At 34.1% G+C, this 25,334-nt stretch overlaps 3 protein-coding genes across 4 annotated transcripts; all 3 read left to right on the top strand.

The window, feature by feature from the left end:
- The first annotated feature begins 519 nt into the window (after window positions 1-519).
- On the top strand, window positions 520-17,136 carry LOC145606739 (putative phosphoinositide phosphatase SAC9). 2 transcript variants are annotated; one of them, XR_014105422.1, is made up of 15 exons: window positions 520-732; window positions 948-1,018; window positions 2,121-2,719; window positions 4,355-4,487; window positions 5,020-6,227; window positions 7,194-7,301; window positions 7,437-7,607; window positions 8,807-9,049; window positions 11,001-11,378; window positions 12,005-12,790; window positions 13,571-13,768; window positions 14,930-15,388; window positions 15,508-15,527; window positions 15,658-15,741; window positions 16,640-16,777. XR_014105422.1 is itself a non-coding variant. In XM_081662564.1 (14 exons), exons 2-14 carry the CDS (start codon window positions 1,006-1,008, stop codon window positions 16,916-16,918), a joined length of 4,809 nt encoding a protein of 1,602 aa, XP_081518690.1. In that variant the 5' UTR covers window positions 520-732; window positions 948-1,005; the 3' UTR covers window positions 16,919-17,136. The 2 variants fall into 2 exon arrangements, 1 of the variants encoding a protein (XP_081518690.1); XM_081662564.1 differs by having other exon boundaries at window positions 15,508-15,741; window positions 16,640-17,136.
- A 663-nt stretch (window positions 17,137-17,799) lies between these two features.
- LOC145609460 (uncharacterized) lies at window positions 17,800-19,547 on the top strand. The gene is made up of 2 exons (XM_081664939.1): window positions 17,800-18,111; window positions 19,112-19,547. Exons 1-2 carry the CDS (start codon window positions 17,939-17,941, stop codon window positions 19,392-19,394), a joined length of 456 nt encoding a protein of 151 aa, XP_081521065.1. The 5' UTR covers window positions 17,800-17,938; the 3' UTR covers window positions 19,395-19,547.
- Window positions 19,548-21,014: 1,467 nt separating this feature from the next.
- Window positions 21,015-23,417, top strand: LOC145607322 (protein FAR1-RELATED SEQUENCE 5-like). Its single transcript, XM_081663017.1, has 3 exons — window positions 21,015-21,283; window positions 21,385-22,133; window positions 22,528-23,417. Exons 1-3 carry the CDS (start codon window positions 21,015-21,017, stop codon window positions 23,415-23,417), a joined length of 1,908 nt encoding a protein of 635 aa, XP_081519143.1.
- Window positions 23,418-25,334: the final 1,917 nt, after the last annotated feature.

Below are 25,334 nucleotides of genomic sequence, written 5' to 3'. Positions count from 1 at the left end.
TTTGCGCTAAGTATTTAACCCAACTCATTTTGATTAGTGTAGGGGTAAGGATTGAATCATATTAAACAAGGCTAACGTAGACCATCACTTTGATTGAGTGAGATGAAAATTCATCAAAATAATCCGTTAGGTTCATCTCAATAATAAAAAAAAAACCGTATTAAATTATTATTATTTTGATATTTTTATTTTCACCGCTATTTCTTTTTCTACAAAGTGTTTTCTGTATCGATAGTAATTGTGTAATTTTAAATTTGTACTCAAATTAGAAGTTTTTTTTTTTAATTTTTTTTTTGACAAGATCTAGTAAAAGTTGCTTGTATTTTTTTATTTTTTTTGAGGGAAGATTGTTTGTATTTTTTTTTTTTTTTTTGACGAGAAAATTGTTTGTATATAAACAAGTCTTGTTGGAAAAAAGAAAAAAAAAAAAAAAGTAATTCGAATTTCATTAATTAGTCCAATCCTGAGATCAAATATTGAATATTGACAGTAATTATTCTACATTTTACAACAATTCTAACAATCACGAGAATTCACCAAACTTTGCTTTGAAACACAATCCCTAAAATACAGCTTAATTCTCTCTCCTAATTAATCAAATCTTGAGTTCTTGATCTTCGCAAATGTTTAATTTCTTATTAACTTCCTGACAATTTCAGGTTAAAATAACGGCAATTTAGCTACAATTCGTACTTACCCATTGCAATTCGGATGAAAAGTTAGCAATCCCAGGTACAATTTTCCTTTATTTTAATGAATTTATTTCATGATTTAAATTCAGGGTTTGCCCTATAAAATCAAAGAAATGTGCGATAAAATATGTGGGTTCGTCAAATTTAGATGGTTTTTCTGCAAATTTATCTTCATTGCCCAGAAATGAGATTTTGGGGTTAACTTTTGATTAGTAGGATTTATGAATTTAGTGATTAATTGACCGAATTTTTCAGATTGGGAAGGTCAAAATAAATTCAGATTTGGGGGTGGAAGAGCCACTGCGAGTGAGCCATGGCATCATCAGGTCAGCATTTTGCAGAACTTTCGATTTCTCTCCTCTCTATTCATTGAATTGATATAAATTTCCAATTATGAACTTGTGAATTGTGGACTAGTGTTTTCTTGCTTGGACAATGATGGTAAATTAGTAATCTTATAATCTGGGTTCTTGGAAATTGGAATGCTTTTGCGTTTTTTTGCAACCGCCATTTCCGTGATTGTTATTGTTGTTGGTGGTGCTTCGGTATGGGGACAGGTTACTTGAGTATGTAAATGTCAGTTTGTATTTGACATGGACTAAAATCACCTCATAAGCTTAGAAATTTGAAATGCGTAGTTGCATCGGTTGCTAGTGGTTGTTGATGGTTGATCCCTAGAAATTCAAGGTTCTGTTGACGTAAGGGATCTTGCCACAAAAAATCTAGGTGAGGAGAGGGGGTTTTTCCTGAATGAAAAGGGGGAAGGGACTTTATCAGAAAGAATAAGGGAAGGAATTAGTTGGTGGAAAAAAGCCAAAGAAGGCGCAACAAGCTAAGTGAGATAGAAAAAGGGAAAATACTTCCTCCTTTGTTTTGCTAGAAAACTTTCCCCAAACTTAAGATATATCTTTTCAGTTATCATATGAGTTGGTGATTTTAGGCATCAAGAAGAGTGTCATGTTTTGCGTCATTGTGTGAGCACTGGTGCTACACATCAAGCTAGTGAGCAACATAATAGATCTCGAATGTAGGCCTGAGTATCCTTAATTAGTTAAGAGTATCGGTGTTTTCATAATAATATTCCCCCCCCCCCCCCCCCGCGCGCTTTCTGGCCTTTTTAAGTTGCCCTAGCTATTGCGCAGTAGTTGCCTGCTGGCCTCATCTGTTTTGTCCCTACCTGAACCTGTTGCTTTGCTTTTACATGCATTGAAATGCATTATACTATCTCTGTTTCTTATTATTTGTAACAAAGAGATATTTTATGTCTCACAAATAGTACCCCTTTGCTGCAATTAATAAGAAACGGAGGTAGTATATTTTTATACCTTATATTTGCCTCATCGAGAAGCTAGAATTCGTCTTTTTCATCTGTTTATTTGTGATTCTATGTTTGATGTGTGACATTTCTCTCACCTTTTGTTTTGGTAGGCGGTGGTTTGAGGAATACATCTGTAGTCGTCCTTACTTTGGAATCTGGTGAAGTATATATTGTTGTGAGCTTGTCCTTGAGGCGTGACACCCAAGTAATTTATGTTGATCCAACAACTGGAGTACTTTGTTATTTTGGAAAGCCTGGGGTTGATATCTTTAAGTCAGAACGTGAAGCTGTAGATTTTGTCACAAATGGTTCTAAATGGCTCTGCAAAAGTACCACTTATGCCAGAGCAATTTTAGGTTATGCAACCCTTGGAAATGTTGGCTTGCTTCTTGTTGCTACAAAGTTGGCTGCCAGCATTCCTGATTTACCTGGAGGAGGTTGTGTTTATACAGTGATGGAGGCTCAATGGATCAAAATTTCATTGCAAAATCCTCAAGTTATTGGGAAAGGAGAAGCAAAGAACATACAAGAATTGACGACACTCGACATTGATGAAAAGCATTTCTTTTGTGAGACAAGGGACATGAGCCGGCCTTTCCCTAGTCAGATGCCCTTGGACCAGCATGATGATGAATTTGTTTGGAATGGATGGTTGTCCTCCCCTTTCAAGATCATAGGCCTTCCTCAACATTGTGTTGTACTTCTGCAGGTTTGAAATAATTTATTCTTGTCATCATCTCTGTTTTACTCTTCCTAACTGTACAATGGTTTTGTTACAACGTGGCTAATGAGCGAACACTTTATGTTCTATGCGGCTGTGGCTTATGTTGGTTATTGCACCTCTTAGGCTCTTAGTTCTAGTGGTCTTACATGTGTTTCGGTGGTCCTTGGTGATAGATTGGGAAAATAATATCCTATGCCTAGAGTAAGTGTTTTTTAAGTTAAGGATTTGTTCTCTTCACCTGATAAAAGGTGTTTTGATCGAAGAGAAGCATAAGAAGATTTGGTGTGGTTTAATTTGATTTGAACAGGAAAATAGTTTTAAGTTCTTGAAACAAGGTAAAGAGAGCATAGCCTAAATTGCAATTAGGGAAAACAATTTAACACTAACAGGAAAGTTTCTAATAATTCTGTTGTTGAACAAAATATGTCCATCTTCCCTTTTTGATACACTCCAACAAAACACCTTACACCTACTTACTAAAGTTAAAATTGAGCTTTATTTTTGTAAGAAATAAGATTTTGGATCTCATGTTAACCTTCCTTTTCTTCAAAACTTTATTAATCTTGACTTGTGATATCTCGTAGCCATGCAATCCAAATTAAAGTGGTGGTATTTTTGGCGTGACTCTTAAGCATGAAATAAGAACTCTGCCATTTTGTAATTTTTTTTGGAGTTTCCTTTCTGTGATCACTTTCATGTCCATCTTGATGTGTCTTCTGTTGCATAATGGTGACTGGTGACGTTAGGATTTTTTCTTTCCTTTAATCTCCATTACTTCCGTTCTACTGTATTTTACCAATTATTTATGTAGGTACTGAATCCTGTTATGTTAAAAGTTTATTTATTCACCACATATATAACCACTCATTATGACATGTTTTGTTAAATGTTGTAGAAATTATACATTTTAAAAATAGATGTTTTTGAAAGGAAAATAGTATTTTACACTGCATTGGAGGAATGTGCTCCATTTATCAATAACAGCTCAACTGCGATTGTGTCCGCAATTTTTTTTTTTTTTTATTTTTTTTTTATTTTTTATTTTTATATGCTTGTTAGTAGAAATAAGTCAAAGTAATATTTTTCAAATTTTTGAAAAGTCTAAGTGGACATTTTTTACAAATGAAAATCGGGAGCTTTTTGAAAAATCTTAAGATGGAATGGTATTCTATTTAGCTATCCCATAGTCAAGTTCCTCTTTCTATTTCAACTTTCAAGGTAATAAATTTACATGTATTTCTCAAATACACCCTTACAATGTAAAGCCAGTGGAGGGGAAGAGAAAAATGTTGTGTGGGAAACTTAATTTTAACTAACAAACAGAAATAGGGAGCTTTTTGGGACATTCTAAAATGGAACACAGGGAGTTACATATGGGAATGGGTGGGAAGAGGTAGTTTGTGTATGCGGTTTCTTGATATGGTCTTTCTATGGATTTGCTCTCAACATTTTATAGGCTCTCTCTGTAATACTATTTATGGTTCTCTTTGTTTATGCTCTTTTGCCTTCTTTTGTTGTTACTTCTATATCTCTGTTTATTCATCTCTTGTACCCAAAATAATTTTACTATATGTATTCATGTTATTTTATTTTATTCTTTTTCTTCATGTGAATTCTTAGGGATTTGCAGAATGTCGAAGCTTTGGAAGCTTAGGTCAGCAAGAAGGTATCATTGCTCTGATTGCTCGACGCAGCAGACTGCATCCTGGTACCCGATACTTGGCCAGGGGAATAAATTCTTGTTCTGGCACAGGTAGGATAATGACTATACACTTTTGAGCGTCTTTTAATTTTGATACTTAACTGTGCAGAAACTCCTTCCTTACTCATGTCTGACATAGTGACATGAGTGAGAATGGAGAAAGTATTTAATTTTAATCATGTATCACATGCACATAAACACTATAAGTGAACCCATGTGTTGGGGGTTAGTGAGGGTATATTATAGAATAATAATTTGCCAAAATTAGAATAACAAAAAGTAGGAAGATTTTTGAGGAATGGGCTTAGGGTCTTTTTATTTTATTTTTTATGCGTTCTAAGTTTATAATTTCTGAATTTTCATTTTTTTACATATCTGTAAAAACCCAACTTGATCTATTTTTAGTGCAATGTCACAGAATGGTGTAATGGAGTTGGATGATTTTCAACAATGCCCCACTCCTCTGATGCTTAAATGATGGGGATTGGGTGTCAGTGATTTATAATCAGAAATTTCTTTGTGGTCATCATTCCTTTTGCTGTACATTCTTTCTTTTTGCATACTGAGTCATTAAGTTTTGTAGGAAATGAAGTTGAATGTGAACAGCTTGTTTGGGTACCCAAAAGGGCTGGCCAGAGTGTTCCTTTCAATACATACATCTGGCGAAGGGGCTCTATTCCTATCTGGTGGGGTGCTGATTTAAAGATGAGTGCTGCAGAAGCAGAAATAAAAGTTGCAGAACATGATCCTTACAAGGGAAGTGCAGAATACTACCAAAGATTGAGCAATCGATATGACACTCGAAACTTCAATTTTTCTGGTGGGAACCAGAAAAAAATTCCTTTTGTCCCAATAGGGTGCATTAATTTACTTCGCAGTGCTGAGGGAAAATCTGAATCTATATTGGTTCATCATTTTGAGGAATCGTTAAATTTTATTAGATCATCAGGGAAGCTTCCTTCTACAAAAATTGTTTTAATGAATTATGACTGGCATGCTAGGGTTAAGTTGTATGGTGAGCAGCAAACAATTGAAGGGCTATGGAGACTCCTTAAAGGGCCTACGATAACCATTGGCATCACTGAAGGGGATTACCTACCTTCACGTCAGCGCATAGGCAATTGCAGAGGTGAAGTGATCTGCATTGATGAAATTGAGGGTGCATATGTCTTAAGATCTCGCCAAAATGGCGTGTTACGATTCAATTGTGCTGATTCTTTGGATAGGACAAATGCTGCTAGTTATTTTGGAGCCCTGCAAGTTTTTGTGGAGCAATGTAGAAGACTGGGTATATCTCTTGACAGTGATATTGGCTATAAATCAGTGGATAACTATAGTGGATATACTGCCCCACTTCCGCCTGGCTGGGAAAAGCGCTCTGATGCAGTGACAGGCAAATCATATTTTATTGATCATAATACAAGGACGACTACATGGAGCCATCCTTGCCCAGATAAACCTTGGAAAAGATTTGATATGACATTTGAGGGGTTTAAGAGGTCAACCATATTATCACCAGTATCTCAACTTGCTGAGTTATTTTTGAATGCTGGGGATATACATGCTACACTTTACACTGGCTCTAAGGCTATGCACAGCCAGATACTCAACATATTTACTGAGCAAGGTGGAAAATTTAAACAGTTAGCTGCAGCACAAAACTTGAAAATCACTATAGAAAGAAGAATTAAAAATACTTTCGTAGATAGTTCTCGCCAGAAGCAGCTGGAGATGTTTCTTGGAATGAGGCTGTTTAAGCATCTTCCGTCAATCCCACTTTTTCCTTTGCATGTATGTCATTTTTATGGAATTAATTGCACTTTGATTATTTGCTTGCGTCTATCAGATTGATGTATCTGCGTGGTTTCATATGAAGAAATTTTAAACATATTTACGAACACTGCTGTTTGTTGAATGTTTAACACTTTGCAATTAGCTTTATTTTTGTTTTTAGATTTTGCAGTGTTTCCAATTCTTGGAAAAATAATTGTATTTCAACAATAAAAGGTTTTCTAACCAGATCTGCAATTTATATAGTTTTAGGCCTTTTAGCCCTCATTTGTTATCACTTGTGAAAAGAAGAGTGTGAATCAGATATATGGATCTTGTAAGAAAAGGTAAGATAATATATGTAGTGTCCTTGAACTATTATTAGACTTTGTTGCTGTGAGGCAAGTAATTAAAGTGGCTCGAAATTTTGTACTCTTCATTTTGTCACTAGTGTGTGCTGCTTAAATCATTACTCTATATGGAAACAGACACTTGACACTTCATTTAAAGCCATTTGGGTTTTCTGTAGAATGGTCAAGTCTGACACCTGACATATACCAGTGACCAACACTAGCAGCTGGGTAACATACTAGCATGTGTGCAGGTAATGAGTTGTCTAGGAATTTGCATCATGACGTATTGTTTGTTGGCGTTGTTGATAGCGAAGTCTTTGAATAAAGGTTAATTTTCTGGGCTTCAATTTGTGATCATTTGAATGTAGATTATAGTTTTCTGGGTCAGTCAATGACCATTCAGCATGACCTGGTTCAGATGAATTCCTTGAATGCGCATTACCCCACAGCTTGCAACTAGTTAATGCCTGGGATGCCAAGACAACAGTTGTCTGATTTTTGTGGGATGTTTTCCTGTGTTATTGATTTTGTTCTTGAAGGAGTGAATTTTCTGCTGTCTGCACAGGCTTATATCTGAACTGGTGGATGTTTCTTTGTTTGATGTGATTTTGATGCACAAAACTGATTGTATCAGGTATTGTCTCGACCACCTGGCTTCTTTCTCAAGCCTGTTCCAAGCATTTTCCCAAATTCTGGTGATGGCTCTGGTCTTCTGAGTTGCAAGAGAAAAGATCTGGTCTGGGTATGTTGAGCTTCCTGCATTTAGGACATTTTTTTTTTCTGATTTTTTAGATTAGAAGCTATCTTCCGGTTTCTATAGTTATGTTTGAGCTGTATAATCTGTAGATTTTACTTTAACTTAACATTGATGTTACAGGTTTGCCCCCAGGCTGCAGATGTAGTTGAACTTTTCATTTACCTTACTGAGCCATGCCATGTTTGTCAGCTTCTTCTCACTGTCTCACATGGTGCAGATGATTTGACTTTTCCTTCAACAGTTGATGTGAGAACAGGCCGAGACCTGGATGGACTTAAACTGGTTTTGGAGGTTAGTATTATCTCATATGATAAGTATTCAAATTTCTAAACTATCTGTGTATGACAACTATTCTTTCTTGCACGAGAAACAAAAATCCATAATGTAATTGCACTCTTCTGCAATTTTTTATTAATGCCTTTTGGTGATAGATATATCTGCTGCCTTTTTCCTAGAATGGAATATAATGACTTAGTATTTATTGTATGATGAAATGTGAGTAGTTATGTGTAAACCAGGGAAAATAGGGAGATTACAAGTATAGTATCATTTTGCTTCTTATCAATGTCATGTCTGTTCTCAAAGAAAAGGAATGTAAAGTTTTCTGTTTTTTCCGGATTAAGGGTACTGTGTATGTGTATATGAAAGATTAAAAATTCTGAGAAGAAATCAGGTCACCAACGGTGGGTTGTTTCAACCTATCACTTGTCAGGACTCAGGAGTTAAGCTGCATACTTCATATATCTTAGACCTTGTTTTGCTGACGTTTAAAAAAAAAAAAAAAAAGGAAGTACAATGTTTTTACGAAGTAGAAGAATGTGAATTTGTTGGCTGGCATAAACTTAGTTCATCTCCTAGGAACAACTTTCCACAAAATGAAGGTAGCTTCTTACCTAATTCCCCCTAGATAAGTCGAATGTTCCATGACCTATCAAACAAAACTTTGCAATTCCTAGTTAATGCGAAATGAAATTATATATGAAAAAAAATAGAAAGTTAGAAACTGCCTAGCAAATACTTCTTTCTATGTTCAACCAAAAGACCACGTACTTAGATCTTGCTATTGGCTCTGGCAACACTGTCTCTGGCTTCTTATTTTTTTCCTGATGGGTTATTCTGTAATGTCATGATATTCGGCCTTTTTAAAAGTAAATAGCAAATATGTAAGATTTCCCAGCTTCTGTATTGTTTATTTGACATGAATGTCCCCTTTGATTTCTGATGTCTTTTAGCAATGTTACGGTTACTAAGAGCCTGTACTTCCGTTCATGGGAATAGTGTTGGTGATGTAAATAGTCATGAGATACAGTAAGTAAATAATGGCTGCTCTATTTTTTTTTTTTATTTTTTTTTTGGTGAATATCCAAGTTTCTATTGCCTCTCAATTTTTATGTTGCAATGTTGTGCTTTATATCCAAGGTAACTGTAATTCTACTGTAGATATGTTGTAAAAATAAGTCATTTCTCATAATCTTCTAAATTCTTCTTAGGGAGCTTCAATACCTCAATGTGGAAATGGGACAAATATTTTAATTCCCTTACCTGGATCTGTCAGTTCTGAAGATATGGCTGTGACTGGAGCTGGTGCCCGCCTTAATGGTGCAGATGCTTCTACCCTGTCATTGTTGTATGATTTTGAGGAATTGGAGGGAGAATTAGACTTTCTCACTCGTGTGGTATCTCTTACTTTCTATCCTGCTGCTTCTGGGAGAATTCCATTAACTCTCGGTGAGGTACAAGGCTGATCTGCTGGGAATTTTGTTGTAGTATCTGCTTCCATTACTTGATTGTGAAATGTCAAGATATAGTTATGTTTTTTTTACATGTTTGTGATTGATTAAACTTCTTTTAGACCTAAAGCTAAAGAGGAAGACCTGTGCGCAAAAGATTATACAGAAAAGAACTTTTGGTCATGCACAAATACTCGCTATCTGACTTGCTTCTCGCGTTGAGATTATTCTGCGTTAGATGTGAGGGACATTGTATAAGGATGAATCCTTGTAATCTAAGTAATAATTATACATGAATTATGGTATATTGATATGTCTAACTATGAAAATTTGAACAATGCTCCTCATAGATCTTGTAGAGGATGATGTGGAAATATGCAGCGCCTCCTTTTCCTGAACTTAGAAGACATTTCTCATGTGAAAGTTTTGGCGTCTTCCACTAAATTTCATTTTTTACCATCAATATGCTTTATAGCCATTATAGGGCTTAGTTATCAAAGAAGACTTTTGAAGGATTTCACTTAGAAAGCACTCATCTTTGTATTTGCAAATGCCAAGCAAATCTCCTTGCAGTCTCAGTTACATACGACTACCAAGGACTCCTGGTCTGCATTTGGTCTATAGTACTATCAATTTCATTTTAGTATGGGGTGATTGAGTTAGTGTTTGCAGTCATCTGGTTCTAGACTGTAATATATAAAATTAAATGTCTCTGGATTGCTTTGGAGTGTGTATTAGTCAAATTTATTCTAAATCAATTTCTGGAGTAGGAGTGCATAAGGATTCCCAATACTTAATTAGCATTGAAGGCTTTGTGATAAATGGTGATGGTAGCCATGGTGCATGGTCAGTATATTTTAGCATTTTGGAACTTATATTGCTACTTTTGGAGATGTCGTAACAAAGAGCTTTATCGTGGACTGCCATCAGCTGAGGGAGAAAACTACCATTTGTTCTTGTTTAGCTCTATAATTTGTGCACTGTAGAATATGAAAGTTCAGCTTTTCTTGTTCAATTTATGTAGGATCTTATCTTAAAAGGTTTGTTACTGACGGGGATTGACTTTGATAAAACTTGCTTTGGGCTTCTGAGGTTTTCTGTTGTCTTGTGGTATGAAAGAAATTCAAAGTTTTTTAATGTCAGTTTCACTTGCAATTTTCATTAATGTGGTTGAAGATCTTTTTCCTTTCTCCCCTTTCTTCCTCTCGCTATTTTTCGAGTGGATATGCTTCCCTTGACCCTTTATTGTTTCCTGATGTGCTATTCAAAATTTGAAGTTCGCCATTATACTGCATCTTGATTTATGTGCTGAGATGCAATTCCAGTTAGATTAGAGCTAGGTTTAAACTACTTGCATCTTGTTATAGACTAGTAATTCTGATTGTAATATTTTAGAAGAACAGATTGAATTTAAGTGAAAGCTTGAGAATGTTTTGATTAATAACACAACCAATGGTTACAAGTAATAGCTTTTGGCTATCAATTTCACAAGGTAGCTTGAGGCTACTAGTCTCTCTCTTTTCTTAACTCACCAAATGCCTAAAAACTTTATGACATCTACTATTTATACGAACAATTCCAGCAATCACAATACTAGCATTAATATATTTTGGCCTCATTATATTGGAGTACCTCAGTCTGCTAATTTAGTTGCCTCCTCTCCTAGTGGAATGTTAATTGCATTTGTCTCCTAGTGCATAGTTGTCTCCTCTTTTTTCTGAGTTTGCAGTGTTGGTTCATCACACATCTTTTTTTTTTTGTTTGTAACCTTGTCATTAGCCGCTTTACTGCCATGTATATTGCTCTTTTTTTTTTTTTTTTTTTGTTTTTTTGTTTTTTTTTTTTTTTTTTTTGGGTATTATCTATGTATCTCTTTAATTTTGCCTTTACTTTTATTGGATTTTAAAAAGGACTTACTACATTACTTGGCTGTGGCATGGTAATATCTTTGTAGGTAGAGGTTCTTGGAGTGTCTCTTCCTTGGAAAGAGATTTTCACTAATGAAGGTTATGGTGCAAGATTGCGTGAGCAGGCAAAAAAGTTCCAGAAACAAACAAGTACTCTCTTTCCTGGTCCTCATTCCAGTACTCTAGGTGGTGCCTCAGTGACCAGAGAAATTGTTCAACCCAAAACTCTGCCAAATTCTTCATCCAGCGATTGGTTTGACCTTTTGACTGGAGATGGAACTGATTTAAATCCATTCGCTAACTCTGTGAGTGAGCATTGTGATGATCGGACTGGTTCTGAGTCCCCTCCTCTGGTTGAGAAACCATCTGATAATGGTGCTAAGCAGTATATTAACTGCTTTAAGTCTCTTGCTGGTCCACAAATGGTATGTGTTAAATAATTAATTAGTGGTTAAGTAATACAAACATGAGATGTGATTGATAATTGATCTATGACTCTGCTTTTGATGGGTCCTGATCTAGAATTTTAAAAATTGCTGAAGGGCATAGCTAATACATCTCTAAGGGTGTCAAACCCATTTGTAATAATCCGAATTGATCATATAACTATAATTAGGACAGAGGTAGTTTATGTGTGTTTTTTCCATGATAGGGTAACAGTTTGGGATTGTTTTGTTGATCACTCCTGTACTATTCATTTGGTCACTTAGTGATGTAGGGCCATTTCAAAGAAAATTAAATTCAAAGATTTGTGAATTACAAATCCAAATCATGTTCATTAATATTGCTACAGTAGGTACATTTAACCAGATTTCGGTGGTTGGATTCGTGGTCTAAGTTGACCACCAAGTTTTAAATTCAGGGATCTAGACAATTGACAGTTTTTAAGTGTTTAACATTGATGTTCTCATAATTTTAACTATAAATAAACCACCAGAATTCAGCTAGAGGTATCATTAACCGTTATGTAATTGGTTTGAAAGGGTAGTAATTTTCATTCATTTTTTAATGTTTTTTAGGATGAACTCAAGCTTTTATTTACCTATTGCAGAGACAGAAGCTGAATTTCATGGAAGCTATAAAGCTGGAAATTGAACGTTTGAACTTAAATCTTTCTGCTGCTGAGCGAGATAGGGCTCTATTGGCAGTTGGCACAGATCCTGCTTCTATAAATCCTAATCTGTTGCTTGACGATGTGTACATGGTAAAATTATGCAGAGTTGCCAATAGTCTTGCAATGGTGGGACAAGCAGCTCTGGAAGACAAAATTACCAAATCAATTGGTCTTGAGAAAAGTGATGATGATGCCATTGATTTCTGGAATGTTTCTGGTTTTGGGGAGAGCTGTGTTGGTGGTGTATGTGAGGTACATGCTGAAAATGGGGAGGCAGTTCAAACATCTAATGTGAAATTATCAGCAGACTCCTCAAAGTCTTTTTTGTGCTCTCATTGTGGAAGACACGTTTGTAAAATATGCTGTGCTGGAAGGGGAGCATCTCTGCTTGCAAGCTATAGTACAAGGGGTTCTTTAAGCTGTAATGGAGGACAAGGCCGCATTGGCTCAGATGGGGCCATATGTAAACAATGCTGCAGCGATGTTGTGCTGAATGCATTAGTACTGGACTATGTCAGGGCCTTGTTGAGCTCCCGGAGAACCACTCGTGTTGGTGCTGCTGCATATACAGCTTTAGCCAACATCCTTGGATTTTCCTTGAATGATGGAACTGAAGAAAAGTACAAGTCTTCTGATGCTCTAGAATGTAGTAAAGTTTTGGGAAAGTTACTTAAGGGGGAAGAATCTTTAGCTGAATTCCCATTTGCCAGCCTTTTGTATTCGGTAAGCTCTCTTTTCTATTTAGGTTAGATTTAGGAGACTTTGAGGTCTTCAACTAACCTGCATTTGATGATACCCTTTATGTGCTACACTTGAGTAATTGACAACTGATATTTTTACTCAGTTCATTTTTGGACATGTGAAATCCAACCCCCCCCCCCCCCCCCCCACACACACACACACACACACACCTCAAATGTGATTCAGTGCTTGAAGATACATTGTTCTTACCTGTAGTTCTTTTTTCCTGTCTATGCTCGAGGACATTTTGTTATCGTGATGTAATACTATTGTTACTTGTGCAGTTCTAATATTATTGTTTAAGAGATAACTAAGTTGCATGGGTCAATTGAAGCAATTTATTCTAGAAAGTGTGTAAATGTGTATGCACTCTATTTTATCTTATTACCAAACCAAGGTGCCTCCACTTGTTTAAAGAACCTTCTGTGGAATTTTTTTTTAATCCAAATATCTTTTCAAGTTTGGAGTAATGATTTGATAAACAATTGAGAAGCGGAAAAACAGTATGTTATTTACTTTTTTCCTTTGCTTTTTTGTGATTTTGGATTTATTTTCAAGAAATATTGTATTTTATGGAGATGAGCTCTATTAAAGTCGCATTAGGTATAATAATTATCAATTGAGACGCTGAAAAGAGTATGAATTATTTACTTTTTTTCCTACTTTATGTGTGTGTGTGTGTGCGCGCCATTTGGTACTTTCATTTTGAGTAGACATGAACTATATATTTCTGTCTTATTTTTTTTCCCTTTGTATTGGAAGGTTGAGACAGCTATAGGAGCAGCTCCCTCCTTGTCATTATTCACTCCTCTGGATTCAGGGCCCCAACATTCTTATTGGAGAGCTCCTCCAAACAACAATTGCATAGAGTTCGCCATTGCTCTTGGTTCTCTTTCTGATGTCAGTGGAGTAACTCTAGTGGTTAGCCCATGTGGCTACTCAGAAGCCGATGCTCCTACTGTAAGTGTTGGCTCTATTATTTACATGGTGCCTGGCTATTGAAGTATGCTGATTGAGTTATTCACAATTTATGGTCTATTGTTTGTTATTCTATGTCACTCGGATAGATAGTGAAATAAATAGTAATAGTCATGACTCAGGACATCATAGTCAGACGGAAAATAAATTCAGTTTTTATGTTCTATTTTTAGGTTTCCAAATGGATATAAGCATATAACTTGAAAACAATAGTGGAGACAACTGGCCATAGTAAAGCAGAACGTTAGTGGAGACTGTATTTATTTAGAAATACAGCCTACCTGTCCATAAAATTAATCTCATTCTATTATAGGTTTTTGTTAAAACTTGTCGCCTATTGCGTAACATTTTAATGATTGGATTTCTAAGTGTCACTACATAAATTAACTGATGGGAAGAGGATAGAGATGGCACAACTATTACAAAGCTTCTTGTACAATGTTAATTCTTATTTTTGATTGGTTTGAAGCTTTGAGCAGTATGGGAACTATCTTTGAAGCTGTGTACAGTGTCATATTCTTGTTTTTGATTGGTTTGAAGCTTTGAGCAGTTTGGGAAGTATCTTTGAAGCTGATGTAGTTATTGATGACTACCCTTTTTGTATTAATTTTTCGACTAACAAGCTTCATCAGACCTGTCACTGGATTATTCCTTTTGTTTTTTCTCATTCACACCTGACACAAGATCCCCAAACTCTCTTTCATCCTTATGCTTGAATCATAAATAAATTAAAGAATTTCCCAAAATAGAGTTGTAAACTCTAACCCTATCCTGCTAATGATATCTTGTGAGTCTATCTTATCCTTTTAGCACTTGGTGGGTTAAATAAAATAGACCTAGTTAAATTCCAATTTCCTAATGTGTAACTTAATAGCTTCAGCGCTCACAGGAATAGTCGGGGTGAAACTGCTAAGCTTCTCTTCTAACAAATCACCCCTGTAACAACATCACAAAGTGTAAGATTAACTTTGCCAATACATATATTAACTAGACCAGTTGCTAGTTCTTTCCTGTAAGAAGATGGTAAACCTTGTCTGTTATTCATCCCCTCTTTCTTTTGCACTGACTACTGTTTACATATCTATGCCCATTAGCTTATTGGGGTTGTGCATAACTAGAATTTTCATTTTTATTCAACTATAGGTGCAAATATGGGCCAGCAATAAAATAAGCAAGGAAGAACGGTCATGTGTGGGAAAGTGGGAAGTGCAATCTATCTTGCAATCTTCGCCAGAGTACTATGGACCGGAAAATTTGGATACCGTTGGGACTGCTCCCCGGCACATCAAGTTTTCCTTCAGGAATCCTGTTCGATGCCGCATCATTTGGATCATGCTAAGCCTTCAACGAGCTGGTTCAGCTTCTGTGAATTTTGGGAGTGATTTCAATCTTTTGTCACTGGATGAGAATCCTTTTGTTCAACCAACTAGGCGTGCATCTTTCGGGAGCCTAGATGAAAGAGATCCGTGTCTTCATGCCAAACGAATTCTTGTGCTTGGAACTTCATTGAAAAAGGACATGGAGTTCACAGCACCAGAAAGTTCAGAACAGTTAAAATTGCAAAATTGGTTGCAGAAGCCACCTCAGCTAAATAGATTTAAGGTTCATGTGATGCTTATATTTTCCTGGTGTTACTAAGACTCTGTGTTATTCTGCTGTATCATTTTCCACCTGTCAAATTTCATGTGTACTGAAACAGCAAGTTTGCCTTTGCATTTCAGGTTCCAATTGAGACTGAAAGGTTAATCGAGAATGATTTTGTCTTAGAGCAGTATTTATCACCTGCTTCGCCGTTGTTAGCTGGTTTTCGTCTTGATGCTTTTAGTGCTATTAGACCTCGGACAACTCATTCACCAACATCTGATATGCAGGCTTGGGATCCCTCTGCAGTATTACTTGTAGAAGAAAGGCATATCACACCTGCCGTGTTATTTATTCAAGTATCTGTACTCCAGGTAATCATGGTCACCAATTGTGAACACCAGCTTGTTTCTTGCTTCATATATAATCTTGTTGTGTAAGTATATTGTTTGTTTCACTTGAAGTTGCAAACTTTGACCGGATACTATAGTACATAATATCCGGTCTGTAGTTAACTCATTTGGTGAACAATTTTAAGCCTTAAGTGGAAGGAAATTATATAGCAGAAATCTGGATTAAGTTCACAAGCCAAATTAACTAACAGCATAGACTCTACATTAACAAGAAATAAATTCTGCAATAAAGCTCGAGGAGTTAGATCATGTACAGGGTAAAGCTTTCCACATGATAAAATAAGACTGTGTATATGTGTGCTGGACAAGAACTCTAGTAAAAAAAAATGCTATTTTCCTCGGTTGCCAATTGTGACTGGTTGTCAGAGATTCAATTTGGAATGACAAAAAACGTGCTTCTTTCTTTTTCTTAGAAATAACTTTCTTTCATATGAAACAAACTGAGTTATGTAACTGCTAGGTGGCGTGGGTCAGTATAGTCTGTTCAGCAGGTGCCGCTCCTCTTTTTTTTTTTTTTTTTTTTTTTTTTAAGGATGGCAAATTCATACTTACATTCTCTCAGAAACTCTATTAAGGACAACTTTTCCTTCAGTTTTTCAAGGGGGAAAACTGTCTTTGTTTCCTTTTGTTTTCCCCGTCTGGGGCTTATTCAGTAAGACAGGATGGGTTCTTTTTACTTTAGGTCTGGACTTCTGTCTTCTGGTGTGAGTTTGTGAGGCCTTTCCTGATGTGTGTCTGTAATTGGGTTGTTTGTTTTATTTTTGGCTGTTGCGGCTTGATAGAGATGGCATATACTTGAAACATGCAATTTAATCAAATCCAAAATTTAGAGATGAGTAATTTTGTTGTTATTTTTCAGGATACTAACATGGTAACAGTCGCGGAATATCGATTGCCAGAAACCAGGCCTGGAACTCCAATGTATTTTGATTTGCCAAGACAATTGCAGACTCGTAGAATCACGTTTAGACTTCTCGGGGATGCCGCTGCATATATTGATGACCCTGCAGAGCAAGATGATGCCGAGTACAGAAGTTCACCCTTGGCTGCAGGGCTTTCCCTGGCCAATAGAGTAAAGTTATACTATTATGCTGACCCATATGAACTTGGAAAATGGGCTGGCCTTTCTGCTGTCTAAATACAAGTCATCTATTCAACAAATCACTTGTGTTTTTCTCTTTTTTGTGCAATAGTGTGTATAGCACAATGATTATTTTAGTGGGCTTTGCAGCCATTATTTTTTCCTTGCTTATATTCATTGCTGTAATGTTCTGTATCAATTTTGATTCATTGATTAAATATATCAGGTTTCGGGTAATAAAACTCATGTTATTGAAATTGAAAAGCGTTTATTTTCTTGCTGGTGATCAGTTCATTGCAGTAATCCAAAATATGGCGTTACAACTACTTGTGTATACATGCCTATCCTGATACACTCAAGAATAAGTTCTGCTAAAGATTGTTCGTTAAGTAAACAATTGAGGCTAAACAAAACTTTTAAACTCGATTAATGAGGAAGCATAGCTTGAACAATTTGGCATTACTCATTCTGCTTGCATCAATTTGTCACGTTGAAAAACAAGTCTGGCTTATTCTCTATGTTCTTTTTTGCATGTCTCATTTAATTTTACGCATGGTTTTTTCAATGCACACATTTGAATTTATCTTCAATTATACAGGTGTAATAAAAGAAATATATTATAACTACACGTCTACACATCTACATAAATCTAGCAAAATGTCACATAAATATGTTTTTTTTTTATTAAATGTATAAATATACCATGAACATAATGTTTAAAAAATTATTAAAAATAAAAAAATAAAAAATAAAAAATAAACAGTAAATTTACTATAATCCAAGAAAAAAAAAATAGCCGAAGAACAAATTTGGACACATAGATTCTAAAAAGGGTCCACGTAATATGAAAACCTTATCAAAAATCAACCAATAGATAACACTTTCTATGTACATAACATATCCATTATTTTTTTTTCATTTATATTTTTAACATATGCTTTAAATTTTTTATGAACAAAAAATACATGGACTGAAACACAACACAAAGGGAGAAAATGTCATCATCCATTTGATTTGAGACCTGAAATTTCAAACCAAAAAAAAACATAACTATTATTATAGAGTAGAGTTGGAAAAATGAGCCAAGCATTAAGCACAGTTTCCAGCTTAATAACAAGATCATCAACAATTGCATTTTCTAAGCCTAACAAAATTCATACACAATGTCTTAATGTTCGTATGATTTCTGTGTCTCCTCCTCAAAATGTCTCAGTTGATGCACCAATATCTCTTACTCCGACCCCACGCAGGTATTTTTTTTTTTCCTTATCGTAATCTCCTGTTTATTTCAATTAATTTATGTGTGTATGATACGGAGTATAATGTTGTACGGAGTAATATGCTATAATGCTATATGGATTATTTTTTTAATAAGCTTAATCGGGTTCATATTGAATTAAAGGTGATGGTAAATTAAATTTAGCTTAATAATAATTATTGCATGTACAAGTATGAGCTAATAGAGGATTAGTAGTATTACGGATAGATTATCACACATTAATTAATGTTGAACAAAGCCTAACTTTGTCATATATTGCAAATATCTAACTTATCATTTCAAGCCATATTTTGTATAATGCTTAATACAAGTATAATTTTAAAGTATATCTTGTCAAATTGTTTCAAATTGTCATAATTTACAATTTAAGCATTATTTCATTAAAAAAAAAAACAAAAACCTTAACTAGGTAATATTGAAAAAAATAATTTTAAAATGTTGCGTATTATGATACCCCATCTGTATCAAAATACTTGTAATGCTTTGGCATTTGCACAATTTATATCCTAAGTTATCAAACTTTGGTATTTGCACTATTTATGTACTAACTTATCAGACGAAGCATTGAACTTAGGAAATGGTTTTATATTACCACTTATCAAACGAACTGTTAAGTTGACATTTTTCACGGGAATTAATAAACACAAATAAGAATAATAAAAGTACATTGAAAAGGTAAATTGACATTGGGTATGCAAAAAAGTAGAGAGAGAAAGTAATAAAAGTACATGGAAAAACAGAATATACATGGGAAATTAAAATTTGCACAAGTATTTTGCAAATTGGAGAGAATTTTCGTAAAAAATTAATATTAATGGTTGTTGGAAAAAGCAAATGAGGTGAACATTTTTGGACTAAAATTTACCCATAAGGGACTATCAAAAGGGGACGGAGGTAGTAATATTTTTGAAGATGCTTGTATATTACCACTTATCAAACGGACCGTTGAATTAATACTTTTGGGTATGCAGAGATGCTATTATATTGGGAGTTGCTTTGGGGGTAGCTGTTGCAGCATTGGGGCTAAATATTAGTGACAAAGCATTGGCAGCAGCAAGAAGACCACCCCCAAAAACAGAAGAACAAGAGAAAAAGGACCCAAATGTAAGTGGGGTCCTAGCCAAAGTTCTAGCTAGTAAAAAGAGGAAGGAAGCCATGAAACAAGCCATGGCTCAGCAAAGAGAGAGGGGAAAGAAAATTGAGGAACCACCCTCTACTTCATCCCCTCCTTCCCAAGAGTCCCCACCTTCTTAATTTTTGTATCTAAGGAGATTATATATGTGTAAACATACATAATTAATTATTTAACTATATACTCTAATTTCAATAATCTTTCATTTATTCTTTTTAAGTGTTATTGTGTATGGAAATTTCTTGAATAAAGGTTGGAATTTGTTGTATGATGAATTCATTGTTTTATTTCGATCTAGGTGTGGTAGTTTAACCGATAATTTATTGAAATTAATAAGTCACAGCGATAAGATTGGAGATAATTTAATGAATGTTCAACTACAACTATTGTCTGCTTTTCTAAAAAAAAAAAAAAAAACTACAACTATTGTCTTCGGTATTTGATCCAGTATTAGCACGTCTGAATACTTAGAAGTGATCGATGTTTGATGGGCATGGATACACCTACCCACTGGGTAGTTTACCCGGTTGATGTGGAACTGACGTGGCAATGATGTGGCAATGAAGTGTAATTTTTTTTATAAAAAAACTGTTTATTTGACCCACTTTTAACACCATAAAATCAATAATGCAATTTAATTTTCCAATAAGCATAATACAGAGAACTAGACAACATATTTAATGCATTCCAATTTTCTAAATCTAAATCATTAAAACTGAAGTTTTAATGTACTGTACAACCCAAAATAATTTTTTTTTTATTTTTTTATTTTTGTTTTAAAAAAAAGACCATTTGCATTCTTCATGAGTACAACAAGAAGGTGCTAACTATTCTTCTTTATTGACAAAGTCTTGCATATTTTTCCTTATCAAAAAAGTATACTCCATAATTATCCAAGCTTTAATCAAAATAATATTATGTAATTTGGCTTCAAGTGATGATGTCCTTTCGATAACAATAGTAAATGAGTTTATCACAGGTTAGTAAACTATTTTTTATGTCATAATCTATCAATTTGCTGTGGTATGAAATAATCTTCTTGAAAGCAGATATCGTTTATATTTAATCATATACCTATGTGATAACTTAAATTATTAAGAACGATTTTTTTATAGTCAATATTTTAATTATAATCAAAATAATACTAGTTTAAAAAATCGGATATTTGATAGTTATTCTATAACATTTTATTTATGATATTTGAAAACATTGTAAACGATTTTTTTTTAACACGATATATTCATGTGAAACGATTTTTTTTAATCAAACAATAAAAAAAAAAATTACAAAATTGGATTTTTTATAAAAAAAAAAAAACATATAGCTATATTATTGAACAAGATAATTGGAAAAAAATTCTTAAAATATCTACATGATAAAAGCAAATAATAGGAGATAAGTCTTATCATGAAAACTAACTATTATAAGAATAACTTTCAATTCCCTTGTCTCATACGTCAAACCCCCTGCTTAGACTTTTAGGTTGTTTTATTTTGTTTTCTTTTATTTGTGGATGTATTCCTCATTTGCCAAAAAAAAAAAAATAAAAAAAAAAATAAGAATAATAATGTGTAACTTAGAATTTTTTACCAAAAAGAAAAGCCTTTGACTGTTGAAATATTATTCAAGTAAACAGAATCATTATTTAAAAAAAAATATAAGAAAAAAAAAATTATCAATTTCTACCTTTAATTAATAATGATTGACTTATTATAATATATATTGTATGCAGAAATTTGAAAATGGATGAGAGTCGTATTGCTAAAGTAGTACCATCAACAATAGATCTTAATATGGAGTATCAAGTTGAAGACAGTGAATACGATAGTTCCGATATGGACTTTGATATTAATTCGGAACCGGATATTATTTATGACGAAGTGAATGAAAATGTTGATGTGTTGAGAGATGATGATGATACAAATGGAACTAATGAAAGTCATCCTATCCTAGAAAAGCTTGCTCCTCCAAGTGTAGGGATGATTTTTGCGTCTTATGAAGATGTCATTGGGTATTATCATGAATTTGGAAAACAAAATGGGTTCCAAATGAAATCAGAAGTAGAGAAAATGTCAAAGGTACTGAATGTGGTAATAAGTATGATTGCACAAGGTTGAGGCTAGTATGTAAGAAAGAAGGAAAGTTTGTTCCTAGGGGGAAGGATCCATCAAAGCCTACACGAAGTGAAGTTACCGGTTGTAAAGCTAAAATTACAGCTACATTTGACAAAAGTAGCGGGGAATGGAAACTCACTACGGTAGTGTTAGAGCATAACCATCCCATAGACCCTTCAAATTCTAAATTTATGCGAAATTATAGATTCATTAGTCCACATAACAAGGGTATTATACTAACTAATGAAAAGGCAGGAGTACCTATTGGAAGAAATTTTGCTACATTTGCAGTACGATATGGAGGATTTGGTGCAGTTCCCTTCTCTGAGAAAGATTGTAGAAATTTGGTTTCTAAGCATAGACGTTTGTGCCTTGAAGAAGGAGACTTTTCTGCTATGGAGAAGCATTTCATGGATATGTCTACCAAAGACAAAAAAAAATTCTACAAGTATGACACGAGCGATGGTACACTTAAAAATGTATTTTGGGCGGATGGGAGATGTAGAGCTGCATATCGTGATTTTGGAGATGTGGTATCATTTGATACGACATACTTAAGAAATAGGTATAGGATGCCTTTTTGTCCTTTTATAGGAGTGAATCATCATGGTCAATCGATATTGCTTGGGTGTGCTCTAATTTCGGGTGAGGACACGAAAAATTATATTTGGTTGTTTAAGACCTGGCTAGCTTGTATGTCGGGAAAAGCTCCAAATGGTATTGTCACAGATCAATGCATGGCTATAGGTAAACTTCCTACCACTTTATAAATAACTTGCATAACTTTTTCATTTATATATTTGCATGCATGGATTAATAATGTGTACAGTAAATAAGTTGTTGTGCATATATATTTGCATGCATGGATTAATAATTTGTACAGTAAATAGTTTGTTTATTTTGATAAGCTTTTATTTGGTTTTGTTGTGTGTAGTGAATGATTAAGTTTTAATATATATATCTCCTTTTTCTGTATTTGCATGGTGATAGGCATAATATTATACTAATTAATCTTGCTTTATTTTATAATAAATTATATACGTGGTGTTTGTTGGTAATTAGTAGCTAGAGTTTGTCTGCATTAGTGATAGTATCTACCTTGATGTTGTTTTAAAATAATTAAATGTTCTATTTACCTCAGGGAGTGCTATTAGGGAGGTATTTCCAAACACAAAACATAGATGGTGCATTTGGCATATTATGAGAAATGCAAAAAAACACTTGAATTTTCATGAAGATAGAGATATAATCCGTAGAGAGCTGCGTCGGGCTCTCCATGATTCTCTTCATGTTGAAGAGTTTGAGAAAAAATGGAAGGATGTTATTGAAAAGCATAAGTTACATCAAATTAATTGGTTTCACAAGATGTTTAATCTAAGACATCGGTGGGTTCCCATATATTTCAAAAATGACTTTTGGGTTGGAATGTCTAGTACACAACGTAGTGAGAGCATGAATTTTTTTTTCAAAGCATTTGTGAACCTTAATACTACCTTGAAAGAATTTGTTGAGCAATATTGTCTTGCATTAGGAAAACGAGCCAATGAGGAGGAAAATGAAACATTTCGTTCAATGAATAAGCCAACCCTATGCTTCACCGAATTTGTGAGCGAGAGTGTATTTCAACGTCTTTATACCTCAAAAAAATTTGAAGAGTTTCAAGAACAAGTGAGTATGGTTACATATACAAGTTCAACTAAATCAAATGATAATGGAAGTGTTTGTGTTTATGATGTAGTGACCAAGAAGGCTAAATGGCCATGCATACAAAAATTTAAAGTGACCTTTGACCGTGATTCATATGATGTGAAGTGTGATTGTAGAAACTTTGAATTTAGAGGGATCATGTGTTGTCATGTGGTTCGTGTATATCATGAGGAGGATATCTTATGTGTTCCTGAAAAGTATATCTTAAATCGATGGAGAAAAGACTTGGTTAGGGACTACACAAAAATTGTAGTGCCATATTTTTCACCGGACAAAAATCCACATGCAAAGAGATATTTAGCATTGCATAAGGAATTTGAGTAAATTGCCTCTATGGCAACAATTGATGATAAACCATACTCTTTTCTTTTGGAGAATTTGGTTAAATTGAGGCCACAAGTGAAAGCATTGGTTGAAGAATCTCAAGAACTACCCCGGATTGGAGTACACTTGGTAAAGTTTATGGAAGACACCCCTCACTTGGAGGTGAAGTTGATGGAGATAATCAAAGGGAAAATGTAGATAATCAACAAAATTTAAAAGATCCAGAAGATCGTAGAGGAAAAGGAAAAAAACCAAGTCATAGAAAAGGGTATGACTATGACAAACAAACTACGAAATACAAGAAGAATGCAAGTCAACAAACAAATGAACAGGTATATATTAATAACATCTTTTTCAATCTAATGTTCCATATTGGTTTTTCATATGAGTATATTTAACTTAACCATTGACCTTCCTTATCATATGTGCATACTTTTATTTTGTAATACATTGTCTTTCTATTTTAATAGGAACGATATCAATTAAGTGGGATGCCCTTTTCAATGATGTCAAACTATATGGCTAGCTCTTCACAAGTAAGTTGATTTTTAGTGAATTTTTAAGCCACTGTTTCAATATTATACTAAATGAAACTAAAATGCATTTTGGTTATCTAAACAGGATTATAATCGATATGGACATACTATGAATTACAATCCTTCTCCTCATGTGGCTCCAGTACGTTACATTTTCTCAATTTTATTATTTATTTATTCCTTTATAAAAGGCAAGGATTATACTACATGATGTGTATAATAATTAGTTGAAGCAAAAGGTTTAATTTTTCCTTGCAGGTTGTAAGACCCAATATTGGTACATATGCAAATTTTATGACTACTAACCCTCCAATGCATACAATGCCAGTAAGTTACGGAGTATTTTGTTGAGAAATTATCATTCCTTATTTTGTTGCTATTTTAGATTCCAAAGAGTTTAACTTTTTTTTTTTTTTTGTGTTGTATTTCATAAGTTTGCTGGACACACAACAACGAGACCAAGTGAGTGACTAAAAAAAATCTAGCTTTTCATAAATTAATTACGTTTAATTATAGATCTATATGTATTCATGTATGTTTATATTTTCTTTGACAAACATATACAGGTTACAGCTATTTTGACCCACGAGTTGGAGAAAAAAGGTTCCAATTCAACTGACGGATAAAGTCGAGCAAACCGGACAATGGATTATTTTAAGAATGACTAGTTACGTATTTATATCATTTGAGTATTTGATTAAAAAAAAGTACAATTTTACTATTGGTTTTTTTGGATAATGCAGAGCTCCTGAACCTAAAATTAAACTACCATTTTTTATTTTATTTTTTTGCAATTGAAAATGTCCATGTAAGCATACAGGAGGTCCCTAATCTTTTGGAAAAAAAGAAGTGCAGTCCCTAAACTAATGCTGACTCAACATGTGAAGTCCCTGAACTTTTGCTTAGTTGGCAAAAACATCCCTCAACTTTGCTGACTCAGATTTTTCTCCACCAGAAATGGTGATCCAAGGGTGGCAGAGGGACTAATTTGCCTCATTTTAAAGATGAGGGACCAAATGTGCAACTAATGGTATAGTTTAGGGACCGTATTTTAGCTTATCTCTGTAATTTTGGTTTTCTTTTCTATACGGTTTGACATAATTCAATGAAGGACGAATGGATTTTTTGTTTTTTATTTTTTTTTTTTTAAAAAAAAGGATTTTTTTGAAATACAAGGTTTTCCTATTTAGGAAATTAAACTACATACACCCTTTATAAAAAATTAAACAAAATACTAAATAATAACATGTACATGTCGTTAAAAAAAACATATCAAATGGGAAACAAAAATTTTATCAGTGCGTTTGAATTTGTTCAAAATGGAAAATGAAACCAATAAAAATGGGGGGAAAAAATATTACGCACATGAAATGGGAAAAAA

The sequence above is a fragment of the Chenopodium album genome, chromosome 23 (assembly GCF_948465745.1).
Source record: "Chenopodium album chromosome 23, dcCheAlbu1.1, whole genome shotgun sequence".
In the NCBI taxonomy this organism is placed as follows: domain Eukaryota; kingdom Viridiplantae; phylum Streptophyta; class Magnoliopsida; order Caryophyllales; family Amaranthaceae; genus Chenopodium; species Chenopodium album.
The sequence above is the reverse complement of the archived record's forward strand: the minus strand, read 5'-3'. Positions and strand labels throughout refer to the sequence as shown.